The sequence below is a fragment of the Talpa occidentalis genome, unplaced genomic scaffold (genome assembly GCF_014898055.3).
Source record: "Talpa occidentalis isolate TD23 unplaced genomic scaffold, MPIMG_talOcc4v2.1 talOcc4.3, whole genome shotgun sequence".
NCBI classification, from domain to species: domain Eukaryota; kingdom Metazoa; phylum Chordata; class Mammalia; order Eulipotyphla; family Talpidae; genus Talpa; species Talpa occidentalis.
Window position 1 is genome coordinate 108,237,826 of NW_023603184.1, and position 20,519 is coordinate 108,258,344.

Below are 20,519 nucleotides of genomic sequence, written 5' to 3' on the forward strand. Positions count from 1 at the left end.
GGCATTCCCTCACATGACCTAATGAGAAGGTAACTCAACTTTGTGGTGCTATTTCTAAAAATTATATTCCCAATTTAATCATAAGAAAAACAGCAGATGAACCCAACCTGAGAGACACTCAGAGTATCTGACCAGTGTGCTTCAAAACTATCACGGTTATGGAAAAAAAAAAAAAAACAGGAAAGACTGAGAAACTGTCAAAGAAGACCATGCAATACTGACTAAATTTGATGTTGTATTCTGGATGGGGTATGAGAACAGGAAAAAGTACATTAATGGGAAAACTGGCACCAAAAGAACCCAAATAGCAAAAGCAATCTCAACAAAAAAGGAGAGGTTTCACGGTCCCAGACTTCAAATTAAAGAAAATTAAACTATGAAAGTAAATATTTTATACTATAAAATTTAAGAAATCGAAACAAGTATTTTATTGGAAAAAGACACACTGATCAATGGAATAGAACTGAGATCCCAGAAATAAACCCACGGTTTATTTATAGACAATTTATGATAGAGAAACGAAAAGTAAACAATAGAGAAAGGAAAGTCACTTCAACAAATGGTGTTGGGAAAACTGGACAATCATATGACAAAGAATGAAACTAGACCACTCTGTCATATCTTACATAAAATTTAACTCAAAAAAATGGATTAAAGACTTGAAGGTGAGACCTAAAACCATAAAACACATAAAGGAAAACATGGACAGAACACCACAAAACTGGCTTCAGTGATGTCTTTGGTAACTCAACTCCTATGGCAAGGGAAACAAAAGCAAGATAAACGAAAGGGAACTATATCAAACTAAAGAGTTTCTGCACAGCAAAAGAAACTATCATAAAAATAAAAGACACCCTACTGAGTGAGAGAAAATATTTGTACATCATACATGTTACAAGGGATTAATATCAAAGAACTCACACAACTCAACAAAGAAAACAACCCAATCTAAAATGGGTGGAAGAGCTAAACAGACATCTTTCCAAAGAGGACACGCAGATGGCCAACAAGAGCATGAAAAAATACTCACTTGTCACCAGGAAAATGCAAATCAAAAGCACAATGAGATACCACCTCACACCTACGAGAATGGCCTCTATCAAAAAGATCATAAACCGAAAGTGTCGGTGAGCTGGTGGAGAAAAGGAAACTTTTGTTGTATGAATGTGGATTAGTCCAGCCCCTGTGGAAAACAACAGGGAGGTTTCTCAAAATATTAAAAATAGGTCTACCTTATAATCCGGCAAACCCACTCCCAGGTATCTACCCAAAGGATGCAAAAATACAAATTTGCAGGGATAAAACACTCCTATTTTCATTGCATCCTTATTTATAAGCACCAAGTTATGGAAACAACCTAAGGCCCATGGACAGATAAATGGACTAAGCACATCTGATACACACACAATGGAATACTACTCAACTACAAGAAAGGAGATGAAATCTTGCCATTTATAAGAACATGGATAGAACTGGTGGGAGTAATGATAGGTGAAATAAGTCAGAAAGAGAAAGAGAAATACCAGATGATTTCATTTATATGTTGACTATAGAGGAACAAAACAAAGGAACAGAAAAACTAAATCAGAACCATAGAAATCTGATTGCAGAACTGAAGCTACCAGGTGTGAGGATGGGAGAGCCCAAAAAGGAGGGGGTGCAGTGAAATGTGGTGGGACTATGGGTGCTTTTTGGTGGTAGCGGTAGTATAGTAACATATATCTGAAGAGGTGTGAGCCTATACCCCCAAATCATATACTATGTTGTAAACCACTGTCAGCTCAATACAAATAATGCAAAAAAAAAAAACCATGTTAAACAACTATCAGTTTTCAAAGGATTGGGTTGTTTCTTTTTTTTTTTTTTTTTTTTGTAAAGATTTATTTATTTATTTATACAAGCACTGGGTACAGTCAGAAGGGCGGGAGGGTGAGAGAATTCACCAGAGCCAGAGCGGGGAGCAGAGCAGGCAGAAGGACCGAAGTACACTGCTGAGGGGAGCAGCGGGCGGCAGGAGAGGTCTGCGCGCCATGTGGGACCCTCCTCTGGTGGCCGGGGAGCAGCCGGGGATCGAACCAGCGCTGCAGAGGCTGCGGGCAGCTTCGCAACCCAGCGCTCAACCGCTGCGCCACCAGGGAGGCCCAGGATTGGGTTGTTTCTGATAGTGTTCATCAGAAGTCACGTATGGTGACTTGCCAAAGGCCAAAGTCACAAAATTGACTTTATGAAGAGCACAAGCTTTAAGAGCCCTCTTGGTTTCTTCCTTCATTGCCTCCTTAGTTAAATATACTCTTTAAACACAAGAACCCTGCTTTCTTACACTTATGTATAGCTCTATCATGCTTTGTGTTTTATTAAAAAAGAAATTCAATGAGAGAGAATTCACATAGCGCAATTCAAGCCTACTCTGATATAAATTCTCTAACATATACATAGGAATTCCCATTCCTATTAAATGCAATAGACTAAAAATAATTGAAGCTTCATATGCCTAGCACAAGGCCTGCAAAAATGCCAAATCAGTATCACTGAATCTGAGCAAATAAAATGAAACCCATAGCAAAGCTTGACAACCCTATCAAAGGAAAGACAATACTGCTATCTTTCAAGAATATAATCAATTGCTCTTTACAAACCAGCTGACAAAGGCAGGTTCATTTTTCAAATGATTCTGCAAGTCTGCAAGAAGACAGGGAATTATAATACAGATTTTTCCCTGCTGCCAGAGAACTCTAACCCCCAGCTATTCCAAATACACATTCACACAAACATCTCTCACTATCAAATAAGCTTATATTTCTTTTATGACCCCTATCTACCCTCTCTTTCCTTTACATGGTCAACTTGGAAATGCAATGAAGTCTAATAAATTATTTAGATAAAGAGATTATAAGCAACACAAGTATTAAAAAACTTAAATTGCCACTCTTAAGCACAGGCATTAGGATACATTAACAATCCTCTATTTGTATTTTATCAATGGAAATCATTAATAAATAAGTAGTCTTTTCCTACATTGGTTAAATTTTTTTAATACTTAGTATTTCAATCTGCAGTATGTTCTTCATTTGGTATTCCCATTAAGTAGGGACACACCCAATCATCCCCAGAAGGGAATAGTCATAGGTCATAATGACTAAAAGAACTTGGACAAGACTGGGGGCAGGGGGTGTGGACCTAGGAAGAGTATCTAAGTCTTTATTCATCAATTAAAAGGAGAAAAGATAACCATCTCCATCTGGTAGGATTATTGGGCAAATGAAAGGAGATAAAATTTGTAATGCATATAAAAGAGATGCTCAATAAGTATTCATTCTCTTGCCTTATTTTTTTACATGCAAGGAAACAAGCATCTGAGAAGGTCATTTGTCCAAGGCCAATGGCTAGTTAAGTGTACTACCTTGAAACACTGACTTGAGGCTTAATGTTCTTTCCATTCACCATGCAGTCTTAAAATAGCAGAATCCAACACCTCATGTTCATCACTGTTGGATACTCATTACATGCAAAGAAAAAAACATTAACAATTCAAATAGCTATTACATGCTAGGCACCAAACTAATCTCTTGTAATCACCCTGTAGTAGATGTTGCTATCCCATGACACTAAGAAAAATTAACTTCTACAAAGCCACAGACTAATAAATGATAAAGAAAGATTAATGTAGGTTTGTTTTACTTCACTACTTTCCCCTACTACCCTGTCTCAAAAGAAGGCAGGTATTTAGTTATCATTGTCTACCAAAATTAAATGACTTACAAATTTTTATAAGATCATTCCAGTATATTAAATGGAAATCATCCCTTTCTCCACCATTCTTTCTCCTTAAATTTGTTCTTGTTAAAACAACTCATAATGATGGTGACGAATGTACATTTGAATAGCATGATACAGATTAGTATTACAAATTTTTTCATCTTTATTAGATATTAACTACTGAGGATTTTCAATTAGCTCAACTCATTTAATACTTTCAAGACTCCTGTGAGGTATGAATTATTACCATTTTTCAGATGAAAAAACAGAAATTGGGGGAAAAAAAAAACCAGAAATTTGGAAAGGATAAGTAACTTGCCTAAGGTTGTGAAACTAGTATGTGTGGAAATCTTAGAGAAAAATTCTGTATCACTGATTCATCTAAGCATTTGCTTCTGTCAATTTATAACTGTGGAGTGGGAAGTATATATAAGAAAAAATATGTAACAGGAAAACATAATAGAAAAGAAAGGCTGAAAATTGATTGAACAATAAAAACAATATAAGTTAGTAAAGTCTCAGATCTCTTCCCTCCCCGAGGGTTGCCAGGTGATTTTTAATAAATGTTTATACAGCAGACATTTTAAACTATTCCAGAGCACAGAGGAAAGTGTCCTAATTCATTCTTAGAGGTTAGTTTAATCTTGACAACAAAATCAGACAAAAACAGCAAATTAGAAAGAAAACATAAATTTTAACCTTACCCTTTGTGAATACAGATACAAAGTCAATATATGAAAGTGAGAAACAATGAAATATGTGTAGTGTGGCCCCTTTCTAATTGAAAATCTTTTTGAATAAATGAGTATGTCTCCAAGTATAGTTGAATATGTAAATGTATATTTGCACTACACATAAATGCAAAGATAAAGGTTTGGAAATAAAAACCCCAACCTAACAAAGGTTAACTAACTAAATAACAATGGTTGCCTGGTATAGAAATCATCTTGGGCATAAAGAAAGGAAAGGGGACAAGAGAGCCTCCCTGGTGGCGGAGGGGGTTAAAGCAATCCGCAGCCTCAGCATCACAAGTTCGATCCCCAGCTGCCAAGGAGCAACCCACATGGCGAAATAGACCTCTACCTCCTTGCACGCTGCTCCCCTCAGCAGTGTATTTCGGTCAGTCTACCTATTCTGTTCCCCACTCTGTCTCTGGTGAATCCTCTTCACCCCCCACACCTCTGGCTTGTACCCCAGCTCTCTTATGCATAAATAAATAAATCCATTTAAAAAAAGGGGGGGGGGACAAGAAGTAAAGGAAGACTTTTAGCTTTTATGCTATATATTTATTATTTGAATTTTTATAATTATAATGTATCATATTTGTCAGTTAAAATATATAAATGAATAGCAGAACCTAAATATTTATTAGCTGTATGCTGTATCTCCTCAACTTATTGTAGTGATTATTTTATTTATTTATTGAGCATTCATTTATTTAACACTCAGAGCATTACCCCTATGTGTGGGGAATATGCTAAGCATTTGCACTGGCTTTGGGGCTTAGAGCCTATTTTTTACAACCCAGGGACAAATGAGAGTTACTGCTTTCCTTAGGATACAGTGGTGAATTTTAAGTCAAGCTCTAATTTTTATTATTACTTTTTGGGTCACAGGGCCAAGGATGACATATTTTCTTCTTCTGGAATTTGTACTAAATATTCTGAAATACAGTGGGTTTTTTTACAGTTAAAAAAAAAGTGTGTATTAATTCACTCAGCAATAGTTAGAGTCCCTGCTATATGCTTGGCACTATGCTGGCCATTGGACACCAAAAAATGAACAAATAACATATGGTGTCTACCTAGCCTCTTAAGGAGTTGGGAATTTTGCATACCTGCTAAAGTTGATAAATAGTAGTATGAAAAACTGAAATATGTATTTTATTAATCCTGTACTAAAAGTGAAGCTGGCAAAATACTCTAATAATAAAAGTTAATCTTAGTTTGACCCATAAAACCCACCTTAACGTTTATGTAAATGTGAAATTTTCAATTATTTTAGTGCTAAAGTGAATAAATTAGTAAAAGGACAGAGAACATAAAAGGTGCAGAGGAACAGAACGTACTCTCTGAGTGGTGGGTTCTAGCATAAGCTACACCATGAAGAGACTGCTACTAGGTTTATTTCTCTGAATCTGTTTCGCCACAGGACACATGGAAATCCAATCTACCTTATTAGGATAGGAGAAAACAAGGGATTTCTTTGAAAGCATAACAAAATCTGATTATGAGGCTGTAGGGCCCTGACACCTGCTTTTTTATTATTTGATTTGATTTTTTATTTATTTTCTCCCCACTCTGTCAGTGATTGGCCAAACAAATTGTGCAAACACAATTTAACTTCTGCATGCTTCATGAAGTGGAAAGAATGCAGGAAGCAGTCAGAAGAACTGAGTTTACATTTGGGCTCTGCATTACTCTTAAGAGCAAATTATTTAAATTCTTTACACCTTAGCTTCCTATTTTACAGGATTATTTAAAAAGGCTATTTGAGAAAATAGAGGTGAAAACATCCAGTTAAAAACTATTATAAATTAAAATTTTTTCCAAAGATATACAAATGGTAAAAATATGAAAAAATGTGCAACATTATTAGCCATTAGGAAAATACAAACAAAAACTACAATCAACTGCAATTTCACACTCCCTAGGGTAATAATATCAAAAAAGACAATATGAAAGTGTTAGAGAAAAGGGAACCCTCATACTTGCTGGCAAAAATATAAAACGGTACAGGAACTGTGGAATATAGTTTGGCAGTTTCTCAAAAAATTAAACAAATTACCGTACAATTGGGCAATTCCACACCTAAGCATGTACCCAAGAGAACTAAAAATACATCAGTGTGTCCATGGAAAAACCTGTAAATGAGTATTAACAGCAGCATTACTCAAAACAGCAAAAAAGGAGAAACAATCCAATGTCCATCAATTGATGAATGGATTTAAAAAAATGTGGCATATCCATAAAATGGAATATTATTCAGCCATAAAAAGAATAAAGTGCTGATATAAGTATAGTATGGATCAACTCTGAAAACGTAATGCTAAGTAAAAAAACAAAGGCCATATATATTATATAATGGTGTTCCTATGAAATGTCCAGAAGAGGCAAACCCATATAGCAAAGATGTTTGTCTTGTGAATACACTAAAACCACTGACCTGTATACTTTAAGATGATTTCTGTAGCAAATGAATTGTATCTCAAATAAAAAGAAAACTTACAAAAATTTTTCTCTGTTACTTTTTATAAGTAAATACCCTACTTTTTCAAAAGTTGCTTCTGCTACTTATAACAGCTAGGAAAGCTCTTTGAAGTTAGATGGTACACAATAAATGGTTATTTTTAGTATGGTAAAACTACTAATTATGTCAGAGAAACTTTCTGTAGATCATATCAATTTGGTATAATTTTATTTCTTCAAAAGAAAGGTCTCTATTAATACCAAGTTTACGTTTGTTGGGGGGGAGCATATAAAGAGCATCAAAATGTCTTTATAGCTCACAAGAAAAAAAAGTCAAAAAAGACTTTCTTTTATAACGAGTGAATGTTTCCTTTTTACAAATGCCCACCACTAAACTAAAGCCAAAATAAATACAAATTTGCAACTTCTATTTACCACCTTCTATGATTTGTATGTTTCAACCATCAATTATTTCTTCTGATTATGATTCATATGGGTTAAAGTGCTAGGTAAACTTTTTTTTTTTTTTTTTTTTTTTTTAATAGAGGCATGTTTTATTTATTTATTTATTTGTTTGTTTGTTCGGTTTTTTTTTTTTTGTTTGTTTGTTTATACATGCACTGGGTACAGTCAGAAGCGCAGGAGGGTGAGAGAACTAAACTTTTTAAATGAAATCAAATCATATTTCTAAGGGTGGGGGACTTATTAGAGTAGATCCAGTTTTTAAAGTCCAGAATGTTGGAATAATCATAGAATAAATTGATTTCCTGGAATTTGGGACATAAATGCAATCTGTGTAATGCTTTTTGAAGTCATTTGGGAATTTTTTCATGTTTTTTGGTCATGGGGTAAAGACAGTCACCAACTTTTGTCCACACAAAGTATTATGTATAAAAGCTTCCTGGTTCTGGAACAAAGAAGTATTTTATTGCTCAAAGCAAAAGGAAGATATCTTCCTTCCATTTATTATTGTTATATTAAAATAGCATACCAATGAAACCAGTTAGGTATCTGCATGACCCAAGCTATGTAAACAAAGATAAACTGTTCATTATTGGGAGTGACTAGGGGGGAGCATTGGTGGGGGGAGGATAGGAAAGGGTAATAGTTTCTCACACCTAAGAAAACAAAGTTTACCAAGCCAAAGAAAACCATCAGGAATAAGAATTTCCAATATGGGGGAATTTTAAGAGGCGATCTTAATTTAAGGGTTTGCCAATCTATGCTAAGATGCATGGTGGGTAATACTTGGCACAGGAAAATGTGAAAAAAGAGGTGACCTGTCAAACAGCTGCCATCGATGGAATCACTCCCTCAAGAGCACCTCCAACTTCTGGGGTGATGTCTGTGTATGACAGAAAGATGTCAATGCACCAGGAGAACCATGGGGGCTGCTGCAGCAGCAGCAAGTCCAAACAGTGCCTCCCAGGGTGAAATCCCACCGCACCCTCAAGAGCCGGCCAGACCGAGGCTCTCCCCTAATGTGAATCTACCTCCCATAAAAAATAGATACATAATCAAGACCCGTGCCAACCCGCTCTCCCGTCCTTTGTGACTCCTCCAAGAGCAGGAGGGATGTCACATCCTGCAGGCCGGGGGTAAGCCGAATCCCACGCCACCGGGGTGGCGTCCCGGAGCCTGTCCGCAGGGGGGCTGGGGGAGGGGGTCGGGCCGGTGCCCCCCATCCACGGACAGGGCTGGTCCCCCGCCACACAAAGGAGCCGGCGGCGGGCTCTGGACGCGGGGACCGGCCCGGGAGCCGGCGCCACATCTGGTCTCCGCACCCCGGGAGGGCGAGACCCGCCGGAAAATGAGGCTTAACGCCCAAACCTGTTGCATGATTCGGGTCCTTTTCACCCAGAAAAGAACAAGGGCGCCTCGGACGGGCGCAGGGAGCGGGCTCCGCGGGCCCCGGCCGCACCCGGCGGGCGGCGCGGAGGCAGAGACCGCCCGCGGGGCTCCCACCTCGGGCGCTTTGTCTGCGGCGGCGGCCGCGGGGGCAGCGGCCCGGGCGGCGGGGCCGCACCGCGGAGGGAGGGGCGCCCCCGCCCCGCCGCCCCGCCGCCCCCGCCCCGCCCCGCGGCCCGCGCCGGGGAAGAAAGCCGGGTCGGCCGCCGCCGCCCCAGCCGCCCGCGCTCTCCGCCCCGCCGCGAGGCCTGCGCGCTCCGCCCGCCCGGCCCGGCCGGCCGCACTCACCTGGCTGGCGCTGACGCTGCGGCCGGCGGCTCCGGGGCGGTGGGAGGACGCGGGGACGCGAGCGAGGCGCGGGCGGAGGCGGAGGGCGAGGCGGTTGGAAGGCGGGCTGGGGGCGGAGCGGGCCCGGGCGGCGGCGGCGGCGGCGGCGGCTCGAGTCGCTCGCGGCAAATCGCGTCCCGGCCCCTCAGTGCGTCAGGCGGGGGGCGGCGGCGCGGCGGCCCTGCGACCTCCCGGCCCCGCGGCCGACCCGCGTCAGCGCGACCCCGCGCGCCCGGGGGCGGCCAGGCGGGGGCCCCGCCCGGGCCGGCAAGGGGGCGAGGCGGGGCGGCCCACCCGAAATGGGGGCTGGGCGAGGAGGGGGCCCCCGGAGCACCCCGGCGGACGCCGCGGTCCCCACTAGAGTAGGAGCCCCGAGCGCCCCAGCCGGCGGGCAGGGGGGCAGCGGGAGGAGCGCGGAGCCAGAGTCAGGAAGCCGGGGCTTGAGGAAGGACCTGCTACTTGACACCTCGGCAAGTCATTTGTTTGTTCTGTCCTCGTCATGAAATAGGTAGGTTCGAGTATATGGTCTCCAAGATTTTCAGAAATCTGGCATTGTCATCCACTGTTGGGGTTCTTTAACCCCCCAGTGCACGACCCGGAGATGCCAGGAAAAGGGGGTGGGGTGACTCTCCACGGGCTGTGCTGTGACTTTAGGATGAATGGGTTGCAGCAAGGAAAGGCTGGATTCAGGGATTTATGTTTCCGTTGAACAGTCCAAAATTTATCCAGTGATCCTCGGGTAATGGCTGCTTTCCCATCTTCACCAATCCCAGTTATTTTTCTCCACATTCTCCAAAAATGTTCTGCACAAACATTCTTCTCAAGTTATTGCGCAAATCATTTCTATGTCATTTCCTGATTTCAGTAAAAAAGAGTCATCAGCGAATACACACAAGCCCTGGGCGGCCATGTGGTGCCAACCCCACACCTTTCATTTTACTCTGCCACTCACTTCAGCATCACCCCATTCCATTGATAAAATCTTGCCATTCCAACAACCAGGCAACCAAAGGTCTCCCTGCTGAAGTTCTCTGATTTAAAAACCCATGGATTAATTCTTCCTCTTAATTGTGTGACTAATAATCTGTATCCATGACTTCAACCTTGTTCCTGTTCTTTAGGTCAAGCCTCTCTGATTTCACTTCTGCTTCTATTCCTTATGATCCCCAGAGTATTTCCCCTAAAACACAGAGTATCTAACAAAATCCTTCAGAAAGCTCCCCAGCTGTACGGTCAGTTTCAAGCTAATCACCATGGTGTACAGTCATTTATAATCTGATCCCTATACTTCTTCAGCTCCAGCTCTAACACCCACCACTAAGATTCAGCAGGCTCTGTGTCTGCACATTGATATATTCCCCCCATCTGAAATTCATCCCTCACTTAACCAGGTGAACACCTACTATCTTTCAAGACAATATGGATAATGCATCATTTCCTCTTTGGAATCCTCCTTGCCATCCCCTCACCACACCCACATCCTCATCCCAAACAGTAACTCTTTTCCTTTTCCATTGCTTTCATGGAAAATATTACCCATCCTCCATGTTACTCCATTGTGCTTTCTTTTTCCCCACTGCTCTGCTTTGTGATCTTTTTTAGTAGACAATGTTCCTTACGGGGATAGAGAATTTTGTCTAATTCATTTTTGGCTCCCAGACATAGCACAATGTTCAGTAAAGAGAAGATTCTCTTTAAAGATGTGTTGAAGTTTTGATGTCATTATTCATTCCAACAAATAGATATTGAGCATCTCCTCAACAATCAGGAAATACAGTGCAACCCACAGTCCCTGACTTCCCTGATCTCCCACAGTATTCTGTTCTCTTTCTCTACTATATGGCATTCGCTGCTCATATTTTTAAATCCTCTTCTACTACCACTCACATTCTTTGCTTGTTTTAATAACTCAAGAACATATGAGGGCCTCTCCGGTGGCGCAGCGGTTGAGCGCTGGGTTGCAAAGCTGCCGCGGACTCTGCAGCGCCGGTTCGATCCCCAGCTGCTCCCCGGCCACCGGAGGAGGGTCCCACATGTTGTGCAGACCTCTCCTGCCGCCCTCTGCTCCCCTCAGCAGTGTACTTCGTCCTTCTGCCAGCTCTGCTCCCCGCTCTGGCTCTGGTGAATTCTCTCACCCTCCCGCGCTTCTGACTGTACTCAGTGCATGTATGAACAAGCAAAACAAACAAACAGATAAGTAAATAAATAAAACATGCCTCTATTAAAAAAAAAAGAACATATGAGACAATCCAGTCTAGTAATTCACAAAACATCCCTGCCCTTCCTCTTTCCATACCCTCTAGGTCCACAGTGCATTATCCAGATATTAGATAAGAGATAACTGCTGTAACTGAAAAAACATTAGACTAAATCCAGAGAATGAAGTTTTTCATTCTTCAGTAACGAATGAATAAACATAGCTCAGGCATTTAAATTCACTAGGCCTCGTTTATGTAGTGCCTTTGGTTCTATGATTAGAATTCATTTTTAGTACTTTGTTACCAAGGTAATTATATCCTTCTTTATGTGTTTAAATTGAAAGGACTACCAGCCTCTTGCAAAGTAGAGTTATACAACATATGCTTGAACTCTGAGTGATCAAGAACCACTTGCTACCTCACAACATAATCATCTGTGATGGTCCTGCTAGTCCCTGTATTGAACTGAAACGTGACTTCCTATAAATTCTATCAGTAGCTGTCGTTTTAGTAAAAGCATCATGGAATTTAAACTTCAAAGCCTTAGGGTCAAGTCCCAGGTCTCTATAAACTTCACAGCTGTGTGACCTTGGGCAATCACAAAACTGTTCCAAGTGTGAGTGCTGGGCTCTAAAAAGGGAAAGTAATAATAGTACTTTAAATCATTATCATACGCATGGCTACATGTGTATTAATTGGAATCTGTTACTACAGTGGTATAATCTAAAAAAGGGAGTTTTACTCATTCTCTGTCCCACCTAATGAAGGGTGGAGCTGAGCACTGAGGCTGAGCAATGAAGAGGAGCTAAAAAGGACTTGGAAGACTTGGGGAGAGGAAAGTTGGAGGAGGCATGTGGAGCAGAGACATGTGAAGAAGAAACATGCTTGCTTCTTGGCCTTGAACTTGCACCAGGAACTTGGTACACACGGAAGGAGACACTTGGAAGTCACGTAGGTGAGAAACCCAGTGGGGAGGCTGATAATGGCAGTCTTTATCTTGACTTGTACTTTGATTTTGCTCCTTTCCTTCCAGGCTTGCTTGGTCCCTTCTGCCCCTTTCCTTGGTTCCCTGCCAGAAGGTAACTCAGACTTGTAGCATACTTTTAAGCCTCAGTGGCCAATCCTGTTAAGCTGGGCATTTGCCCATGAGGAGATTAGTGACTTTGGATGTTTTATTGGAAACTATTATCTTTTCTCTATTGCACATTAATTCTATTAAAGTTCTTTTCTACTGAAGGTCTCACACATTTAGAGTACATTTTTTCTTTCTGCGGCAGATGGCAGAATCTATTTGAAGCATGCAAGGTTTGGGGGTTTCAGGGTGACCTTCATTCTACCCATGAACAGGACTAAAATGTATTCTGGAGAGAACAGCCCACCTTCCCTTCTATACATAGACTTTTAAATATTTAAAATCAGCAGTCTTCTCATACTCACTGCCCCACTCAGTTCCATACACTCTCATCTAAACATACACCCTACATTGTAGATGCCTCTTACAATGTAGCATCTAGAACTGAGTCCAGTATTTCAGGTATAAAGACAGTAGAGAAGTTCAATTTTCTGTATTTTTATGATATTTCAAAATTCAGTTTAATATCACATTAATATTTTTTCTGTCACCTCATACTATTCATAAATGTCATGTTTTTGCCAAATAAAAAGAAATAATACCCCAAAATCTTTTTTTAAAAATAGTAACATATATGCATTGTAAAACCATGTCTCTTCCAACCTGTTTCTGTAGACTGAGCGCAGATTCTTTGGAAAGAATACCAAAGTCACTTTCAACAGGTTCCTACATTCCTAATTTCTCCCCTACAACTTCCTTAAGCATTTTATCAAAAGCTACATTTAAATGTTGTCTAAAATTACCTTACTTCTCACACTTATCTTGTTTTATTTTTATAATCAGTTGATTTAAAAACACCTTTTATGTTTATGTGTTTCCCATACTTTTTTCACTGGAACCTACCAAAGTAAAACTGATTGGTATTTTTAATGCCTTTTTACTAAAGCTCAGCAGGGCTAGCTAATTTGTTGGTTTGGTTTTTTTAATAAAAGATTTATTTATTTATTCATACAAGAAGTGGGGTACAGGCCAGAAGTGTGTATGTGTGTGAGAGAGAGTGAGAGAGAGAGAGAGAGAGAGAGAGAGAGAGAGAGAGAGAGAGAGAGGACTCACCAGTGACAGAACGGGGGACAGAATAGGCAGACTGACTGAAAAACACTGCTGAGGGGAACAGAGGGCAAGACAGGAAAGGTCTGCTGTCCATGTGGGTAGCTCCCTGGCCAGGGATCAAACTTGTGCTACAGTGGCTGCAGATAGCTTCATAGTGCTGTGCTTAACCCCTTGTGCAACCAGGAAGGCTGGAAATTTGTTGAACATTCACTGCAACAGAATCCGCTTCTAGGACAAATTTCCCCACCCTCAATTCAGCTGAAGAGGCAGCCCCAGGCAGTAATTTTGCATCATGTAATCCTAGAACCACTGCTGATTATCCCTAGGAGGATACCTGACCTATAAACAGCCAAGTCAAATCCATTCAAAGAGACCTGGGAAGAAACTCAATCCCAAGAAGCTAGTTCAATCGGATAGTTAATTGCAGAAACTGAATTCAAAAGGAGGCACAGAGTGCCCCTGGGAGGGGAGGCCTGTGGCAGATCACCAGTGAGCAGAGGTTAAGTTCAGCCAATGACTAAGCAGAAAACATCAGTTCACACATTCATTTCCTCATTCATTCAACCAGTCTCCTCTGTTTTAGGTGCTGAAGATACATTATGGACAAAATATGCAAAAATCCTACTTCCTGGATCTTGTGTTTTGGTGGCTAGGACAGGCAATAAATACAACAATTAAATAAATCAAATAGTATGTTAAAAGGTGGTGTAAGTGTTGAGTAAAAATAATGAAGAGAACAGGACGAGAAAGTACCAGGGATTGAGGATTACAATTTATAATATCACGAATAGGGAAGGCCTCACTAAGAAGGTAGGGTTTAAGCTAAGGCTTGAAAGAGATGAGGCACAGAGCCTATAGTAAAGAAAAAAGACACAGAAAGTAGAAGCTGAGAGACATATTGCAGGAAAGAACTGCGGTGCAGGCTGGAGGCACAGAGGTGAGAGAACTCACCAGAGATAGCAGCAAATGAATTCAAAAAGCAGACTTTTAAATAGACTGCAAAGAGAAACAGTGAGTGAAACAGGGGAGATCTATTGTATGGAGAGAGGGTCTCCAGGCTCTATTTATAGTCCAGGCATCATTGATTGATTAGGGTGACTAGTCTTGGGTGTGTCCTGGCTAATAATCTGCATCATCTGTTTAAGGGCCCAGTTCCCAGGACAGTCCCATCCACTCCCTTTATCAATTTAAGCCTCCCAAACTTGCTTTCTGGGCAAGGAGTGGGGGCTTAGGTTTTAAATGTTGTAAAAATACACAACAGGAGGCAACTTGTAGCAAGCTAATCCCTAAGCAGTCACAAAAAGAATAGTAAAATCAAGAACAAGGTAATTCAAGTACTTCCCCCAGGGGTACTAGACCAGGGCCTTTGGCAGTGCAGTCTCAAAATATGTACTTTGAAAATGTTTCCAGGTGATTGTGATGTTCCAGCAGGATGGGAATCCCTGGTATACAGGAAAGACCCACACACTCCTACTGAGGCCTTGGGTTCTGACATCCTTCAAACTCTGTGTTCCAGAAACTCAATTTGCACACCTCTCTTCCTAGAAGACTTGGTTGTTCAACTTTGCCATCATTCTTGGGAAGTTTTCTATCATGGTGAGATTTTAGTTATTCTAATTTGCCTATGCATTCTATACAAACTAATAACCAAGAAACCCAATACCCTATTCTGAAACCCAACACCCTGTTCCCTGAAGGCACATGTTTGAATGTGTCTTGCAGCCCAAATCACTAAACATACCACAGTCACAAAGCACTGGACTGGTGTTTCTGCTTTCTGTTTTGCTTTCTTTCTTACCTTTAGGGACAAAACGAAATTGAAAGTTTGTTTGGCATTTTATTACATGTCAAAATCAGTATTTGAAAAATTGTCCAAATGTTTTAAAATCTAAAAATCATGTAACGTTTATTTTCATGGTATACATTTAATACGTTATTGAATTTTCAAGATAAATAATAATTTTATTTAAAATTACTTTGAGTATTCAGTTTATTAGTTTTCACATTTGACATTTTAGTTCCAAGCTGAAAATTTTCCTTTTTCACTGATGCAATTAAAAAGATCAGTTATTTAATTGAGACTATATCAAACTAAAAAGCTCTGCATAGGGGAAGAAACTAACTAAAACAAAGACATCCTACTGAATAGGAGAATATATTCACACACCATACATCTGACAAGGGGCTAATCTCCAAGATCAACAAAGAACTCATGCAACTCAACAACAACAACAACAACAAAAAAAAAAAAAAACAAATAACCCAATCAAAAAATGGGCAGAAGAGCTAAATAGGCACTTCTCCAAAGAAGACATGCAGATGGCCAACAGGCACATGGAAAAATGTTCATTATCACTTATCATCAGGGAAATGCAAATCAAAACTGCAATGAGATACCACCTCATTCCTATGAGAATGGCCCATGTCAAGAGACCAAAAACAAGTGCTGGCAAGGATGTGTAAGAGAAAACTCTTACACTATTGGTAGAAATGTACACTCATTCAGCCCCTGTGAAAAACAGTGTGAAGGTTTCTCAAAAGATTCAAAATTGGGCCTCCCCGGTGGCACAGCAGGTTGAGTGCCACGCTGTGAAGCTGTCCGCAGCCTCTGCAGCATGCCAGTTCGATCCTGGCCAGCCGAGGAGAAGTCCACATGGCAAAGCAGACCTCTCCTGTCTCTCCCACTGCTCCCCTAAGCAGTGTATTTCGTCAGTCTGCCTGTTCTGTTCCCCACTCTGTCTCTGGTGAATCCTCTCGCCCTCCCACGCTTCTGACTGTACCCCAGTTCTTGTATAAATAAATAAATCTTTAAAAAAAAAAAAGATTCAAAATTGATCTATCATACGACCCAGCAATTCCCCTCCTAGATACATACCAGAAGAATGCAAAACACTAATGTGCAGTTCTATGTTCATTGCAGCCCAATTTACAATAGTCAAGCCGTGAAAACAACCTAAGTACCCAAAGACAGAGTGTGTTAGGAAAAGTGATGTAGTATATATGCACAATGGAAACTACTCAGTTATTAAAAAAAAAAAAAAAAAAAAAAAGACATGGCATTTGCAATATGGATGGAACTGGAAGGGATTATGCTAAGCAAAGTAACTCAAAAGGAAAAAGACAAACACCTGATGGTGTCACTTAAATGTGACATATAGAGAAACCAAAGGGTCAGATAAAGCCAGACTCAAAAACTAAACCTTTAAGGTTGACTATAGAATTGAGGCATTCAGAGGGGAAGTGTTGAGGAAGGAGCAAAAGCAAAGTGGGCAGGGACGGCAATGGACTATGGTGTTGTGGTGGGAGCACTGTACTAACAACACCTGACAAGGGTGATCCTGTATCTCTAAAATATAAACAACAACATTACCTCAATAAAAAAGAAAAAGAAAAAAGAATCTAGCACCTTAGATCTCATAGTTGCCATTGTTTTGCCCAGAGTGCCACATTATATTGATGTTCAATAAATATTTACTAATCTGTTTTTTAATTGGTTATTTTTAGAAATTATACATTCATGGTTCTGAAAGTATAGCAGTAACACTTTAAAGGTAATTTTTGTTTGTTTTGTTTATTTCTTTTGACCACATTTCATTTCATCATCTAAGCCAATGTACTTAAGAGGCTTTTTAGACAACACAATATTTTCCAAGGCCAACATAATGTGCATTCACTTGTGTCAGGCAAGTTTTCTCCCCAGTCACACTGTCACGAAATATTTGTGGTAAATAGGTGAAAGAAAAGAGGAAAAAAAATTACTCGATTTTTTTTTTCAAATTAGCAAAATCTTTTTCTAACAAAACTCATTTCTTTTTCTAGTTGTGGAATCACAGGACTTCAAAGCTGGAAGAGACCCCCATCTATTACAAAATCCTCATCCTTTTGTGAGATGGAAAGGTGGAAGATACCCAATATATTACCAAATCCTCAACCTTTTGTAACATGGAAAGTTTGTGTGATATACCAATTCTAGAGCTAGCTAAAAAAATATCAAGAGTAGGACCCAAACCTCCTGACTACTCATTGATACCTGCTTAAAGTATTTAAGAATTTGCTGTATATATAATCTATGTGTACAAATAGATGACATGCAGATTTAGGTTTAATACAAATATAAATAGTGCTTTAAGCAGAATAATAGAAAATGTAATAAAATTTTCTGAATAATAGAAAATGTAATAAAATTTCAGACTAAGGAAAAGTCTCTAATTTCAATAATTGATTTACTGTCACTCTTAGTTAACATAAACTTTGTAATAGATATTAACAAAGTAGGTCAAGTTAAAAGCAAATTGTTTGGGCAAATTGTTTTAAAAGCTTCTGGCAATATATAATATATTGCATAGTAGAACACAGTAAATTGGCTAAGCCAATTTTTATCTTCTCATCAGTAAATTTTCTTCCAATAAGTACCATTAAATGTCAATACAAGGTATACTTAGGTAGGTGTTCCAGCACCAGAACTCATTGGTTCCAAGTACCAACACCAGTTTGAACTGGATTAGGATAGAGGGCCAATGGCATTTCTGTGGAGTACTATGCATTTTCTGGGAAAATATTGAAGTAGCTCAAGAGCACTGAAAGAAGACCTACACTTCTGTGGACCTCAAAACCAGAACCAGAGACCCCAGCAACATTTGCATCTTTCTCAGTCCCTTCTCTCAAACCTGTTCCTCTCTGACTTGTCTTCAATCTGTCCAATAGCAAACCAGTTCTGTTTTAGACAAGAGTCTGAAGGTATTGTCCAGCTGATGAATTATTCATGTAGAAAAAATAACACTGGTGACTTATTTTTGGTCAAATGAATGTTCAGACTCTGTGGCCAGTAGAACCAGATTGGCCTTAGGCATGGAGGGTTGGGTATATAACTGGCAATTCCCGTCATGGGGAGAAGTCTCCTTCAAAGGACCTCAGGCATTGCCTGTAAAAGGAAAGAAAGGCTACCAGGCTGACAAAAACAAAAGCTATTCACCGCAAGGTATGTTTTCCCTAAATCTCACAGTAGAATAGCAATTTTTTTGAAATATTTTATTATCCATTCAAATATTAAAACTGTAATGTAATTTACTTCTACTCTTATCATACTAAAAACCTAGACTCAAGCAACTTTTTTTCTTGTTTGTTGATGTCCCTTAAAATCTTAGCCTAGAAAAATTATTCAATTTATTCATGATTATGATATAAATACAGTTTTGCTTAATCAGAGCATTTTTGCTTATGACTTGCACTATAGGCTTAAAAAACTTTATTCCAATTTAAGAAGGTAAAAGTACTGATTGCCAAATTTAATCTACATCATGAAATAAATGTTTCTCATTTAAAAAAGTGTGGTTGTTAGAAAGTTAGTTTGTTACATGGTTAATCCAATATGGACCTAGGTCTGAGTTATTAGTAAGACAGAAAAGAATGCTAAAAGCAATCTTGGCCCAAGTCATAAGGCTTACTTTTGTTTTTCTAATGTGTTCCATTCAGCAGCCTGAACACAAAGGTCAAGAACATTTACCTCAGTGGTCAAGCAATGTGTTCTGCTCTAGAATCTCAAAATCTGAGGCAGGAAGTTCCCCTTGAATGTCAATTCTCTGGTGATTAGAAATGGCTTTTTTGTTTGCCAACACTTTTTTTTTTTTAAACCCTGTGCTCTTGCATGAAATAGGGAAAAACCACATTTTTAAAAAATGTCCACCCATGGTCCAGGTTCCTTCCACTCTGTCATCCTCTGCAGTTTCTCTGGAGAGGTGGTGAACTGGGCTGTGACTTTTGCTGCTGAATGGCAATAGTGGAGTCCCATTGCATGATGTGGAGTAGGCAGCAACAACACAAAAGCAAAGAATTGATTTGGTTGTGGGATTAAGTGGAAAATGGAAAGAATTGCCTTTTGTATCTGTGCAACTTTTCCTCTCCTTCTGAATAAAACATTATTATGTAACAAAGAGCCTTTAAACAATGTGTTTCTTTTTTGTTTAATTGGCGATTTGACAAATACAGCTTGTGTCATCCTGGGTTAAAGCCACTACTTAGGGTGTGGAGTTACTTGATTCTGGGCTGTGGATCAGTGCTCAAAACATGTGACACAACCGAGGTTCATGGCTCATTAAAATTATCTTAGATTTAGGGAAAAACAGAAATTAAAATTGTATTTCTCTTTGGGGACTTGAAGAAAGGGAATCACCAATCAGGCCCAAGCTGAGCATTTTATTCCCAAACCTTAACTTTTCATATAAAAAATTATGCAAATAAATCAATACATGTAACACAATTCTAAAGAGGAAAACAATCACAGTGGAAACTTTTCCACTTAAAGTATGGCAGCAAATTTGGGGCAAAAGTTATTGCTCGGTTTACTTTCCTGAGAAACAATGGATGTCGTGTCTGTACAAAAATGATGTCAGATGAAAAGTACCCTACTCTAGAACAACATTTCAATATTCTATGGTGAGGCCTCAACTTGGTTGTAAGTAGGAAGATGTGTCATTTTAATGTAATACTGTTACAGAGGCATCTCCATTGATAGGGAAGTACCACTTTGACCACCTATACAACATAGGATGGAGCTGAGTGACCAGGTATGTAACACAGAAGGCAGGTGCGCTGGGAGAGAGACATGTGGAGAAGAATGGCTCACTTGCTTCTTGGCTTTGGGCTTACTCAGGGCTTACTCACTTGGGGGACTTGGAGGAGACATGAGGAGGAAAGACATGAGGGACACTGACTGTGGTAGCTGTTCACCTTGATATGTTACTTTGGTTTTGCTCCTTTTGACCCAATTTCTGGGACCTGCTTCAGAACTCCTTTCCTACAGTTTCCTGCCAGAAGGTGCCTTAAACTTGTGATGAACTTTTGGACTTCAGTGTCCCTACTTCAGATCAACTCTGGTGGAGCATTTTTACCCAAAAGGGAACAGGTAATTTGGGGTATTTTATTGGGAAAACTGATTAAGAATATTCTTCTTTCCTTCTGCAC

The 20,519-nt window shown here is 39.9% G+C and overlaps 1 protein-coding gene and 1 long non-coding RNA gene across 8 annotated transcripts in view; one reads left to right on the top strand and one right to left on the bottom strand.

Annotated features, from left to right (window-relative positions):
- The window catches only part of SESTD1 (SEC14 and spectrin domain containing 1), a 101,737-nt gene extending 92,536 nt beyond the window's left edge, over positions 1 to 9,201 (bottom strand). The window contains exons 1-3 of one of the 5 annotated variants that reach the window (XM_054699895.1): positions 9,141 to 9,201; positions 8,225 to 8,289; positions 3,401 to 3,485 (exon numbers count right to left, since the gene is read on the bottom strand). In XM_054699895.1, coding sequence (XP_054555870.1) covers positions 3,401 to 3,437 — 37 coding nt within the window. In that variant the 5' untranslated portion in view covers positions 3,438 to 3,485; positions 8,225 to 8,289; positions 9,141 to 9,201. Of the gene's footprint in view, positions 1 to 3,400; positions 3,486 to 8,224; positions 8,290 to 8,774; positions 8,798 to 9,140 lie in introns of those variants that run through there. The other 4 variants (XM_054699896.1, XM_037523639.1, XM_037523641.1 and 1 more) reach the window with 4 other exon arrangements.
- LOC119255985 (uncharacterized) lies at positions 8,444 to 19,487 on the top strand. 3 transcript variants are annotated; one of them, XR_008553595.1, is made up of 4 exons: positions 8,444 to 8,542; positions 12,145 to 12,332; positions 14,970 to 15,155; positions 17,379 to 19,487. It is a non-coding gene; the product is annotated as an uncharacterized LOC119255985 (long non-coding RNA). The 3 variants fall into 3 exon arrangements; XR_005127596.2 differs by lacking the exon at positions 8,444 to 8,542 and adding an exon at positions 9,506 to 9,687; XR_008553596.1 differs by lacking the exon at positions 8,444 to 8,542 and adding an exon at positions 9,506 to 9,687 and having other exon boundaries at positions 12,145 to 12,328.
- The last annotated feature ends 1,032 nt before the right edge of the window (positions 19,488 to 20,519 follow it).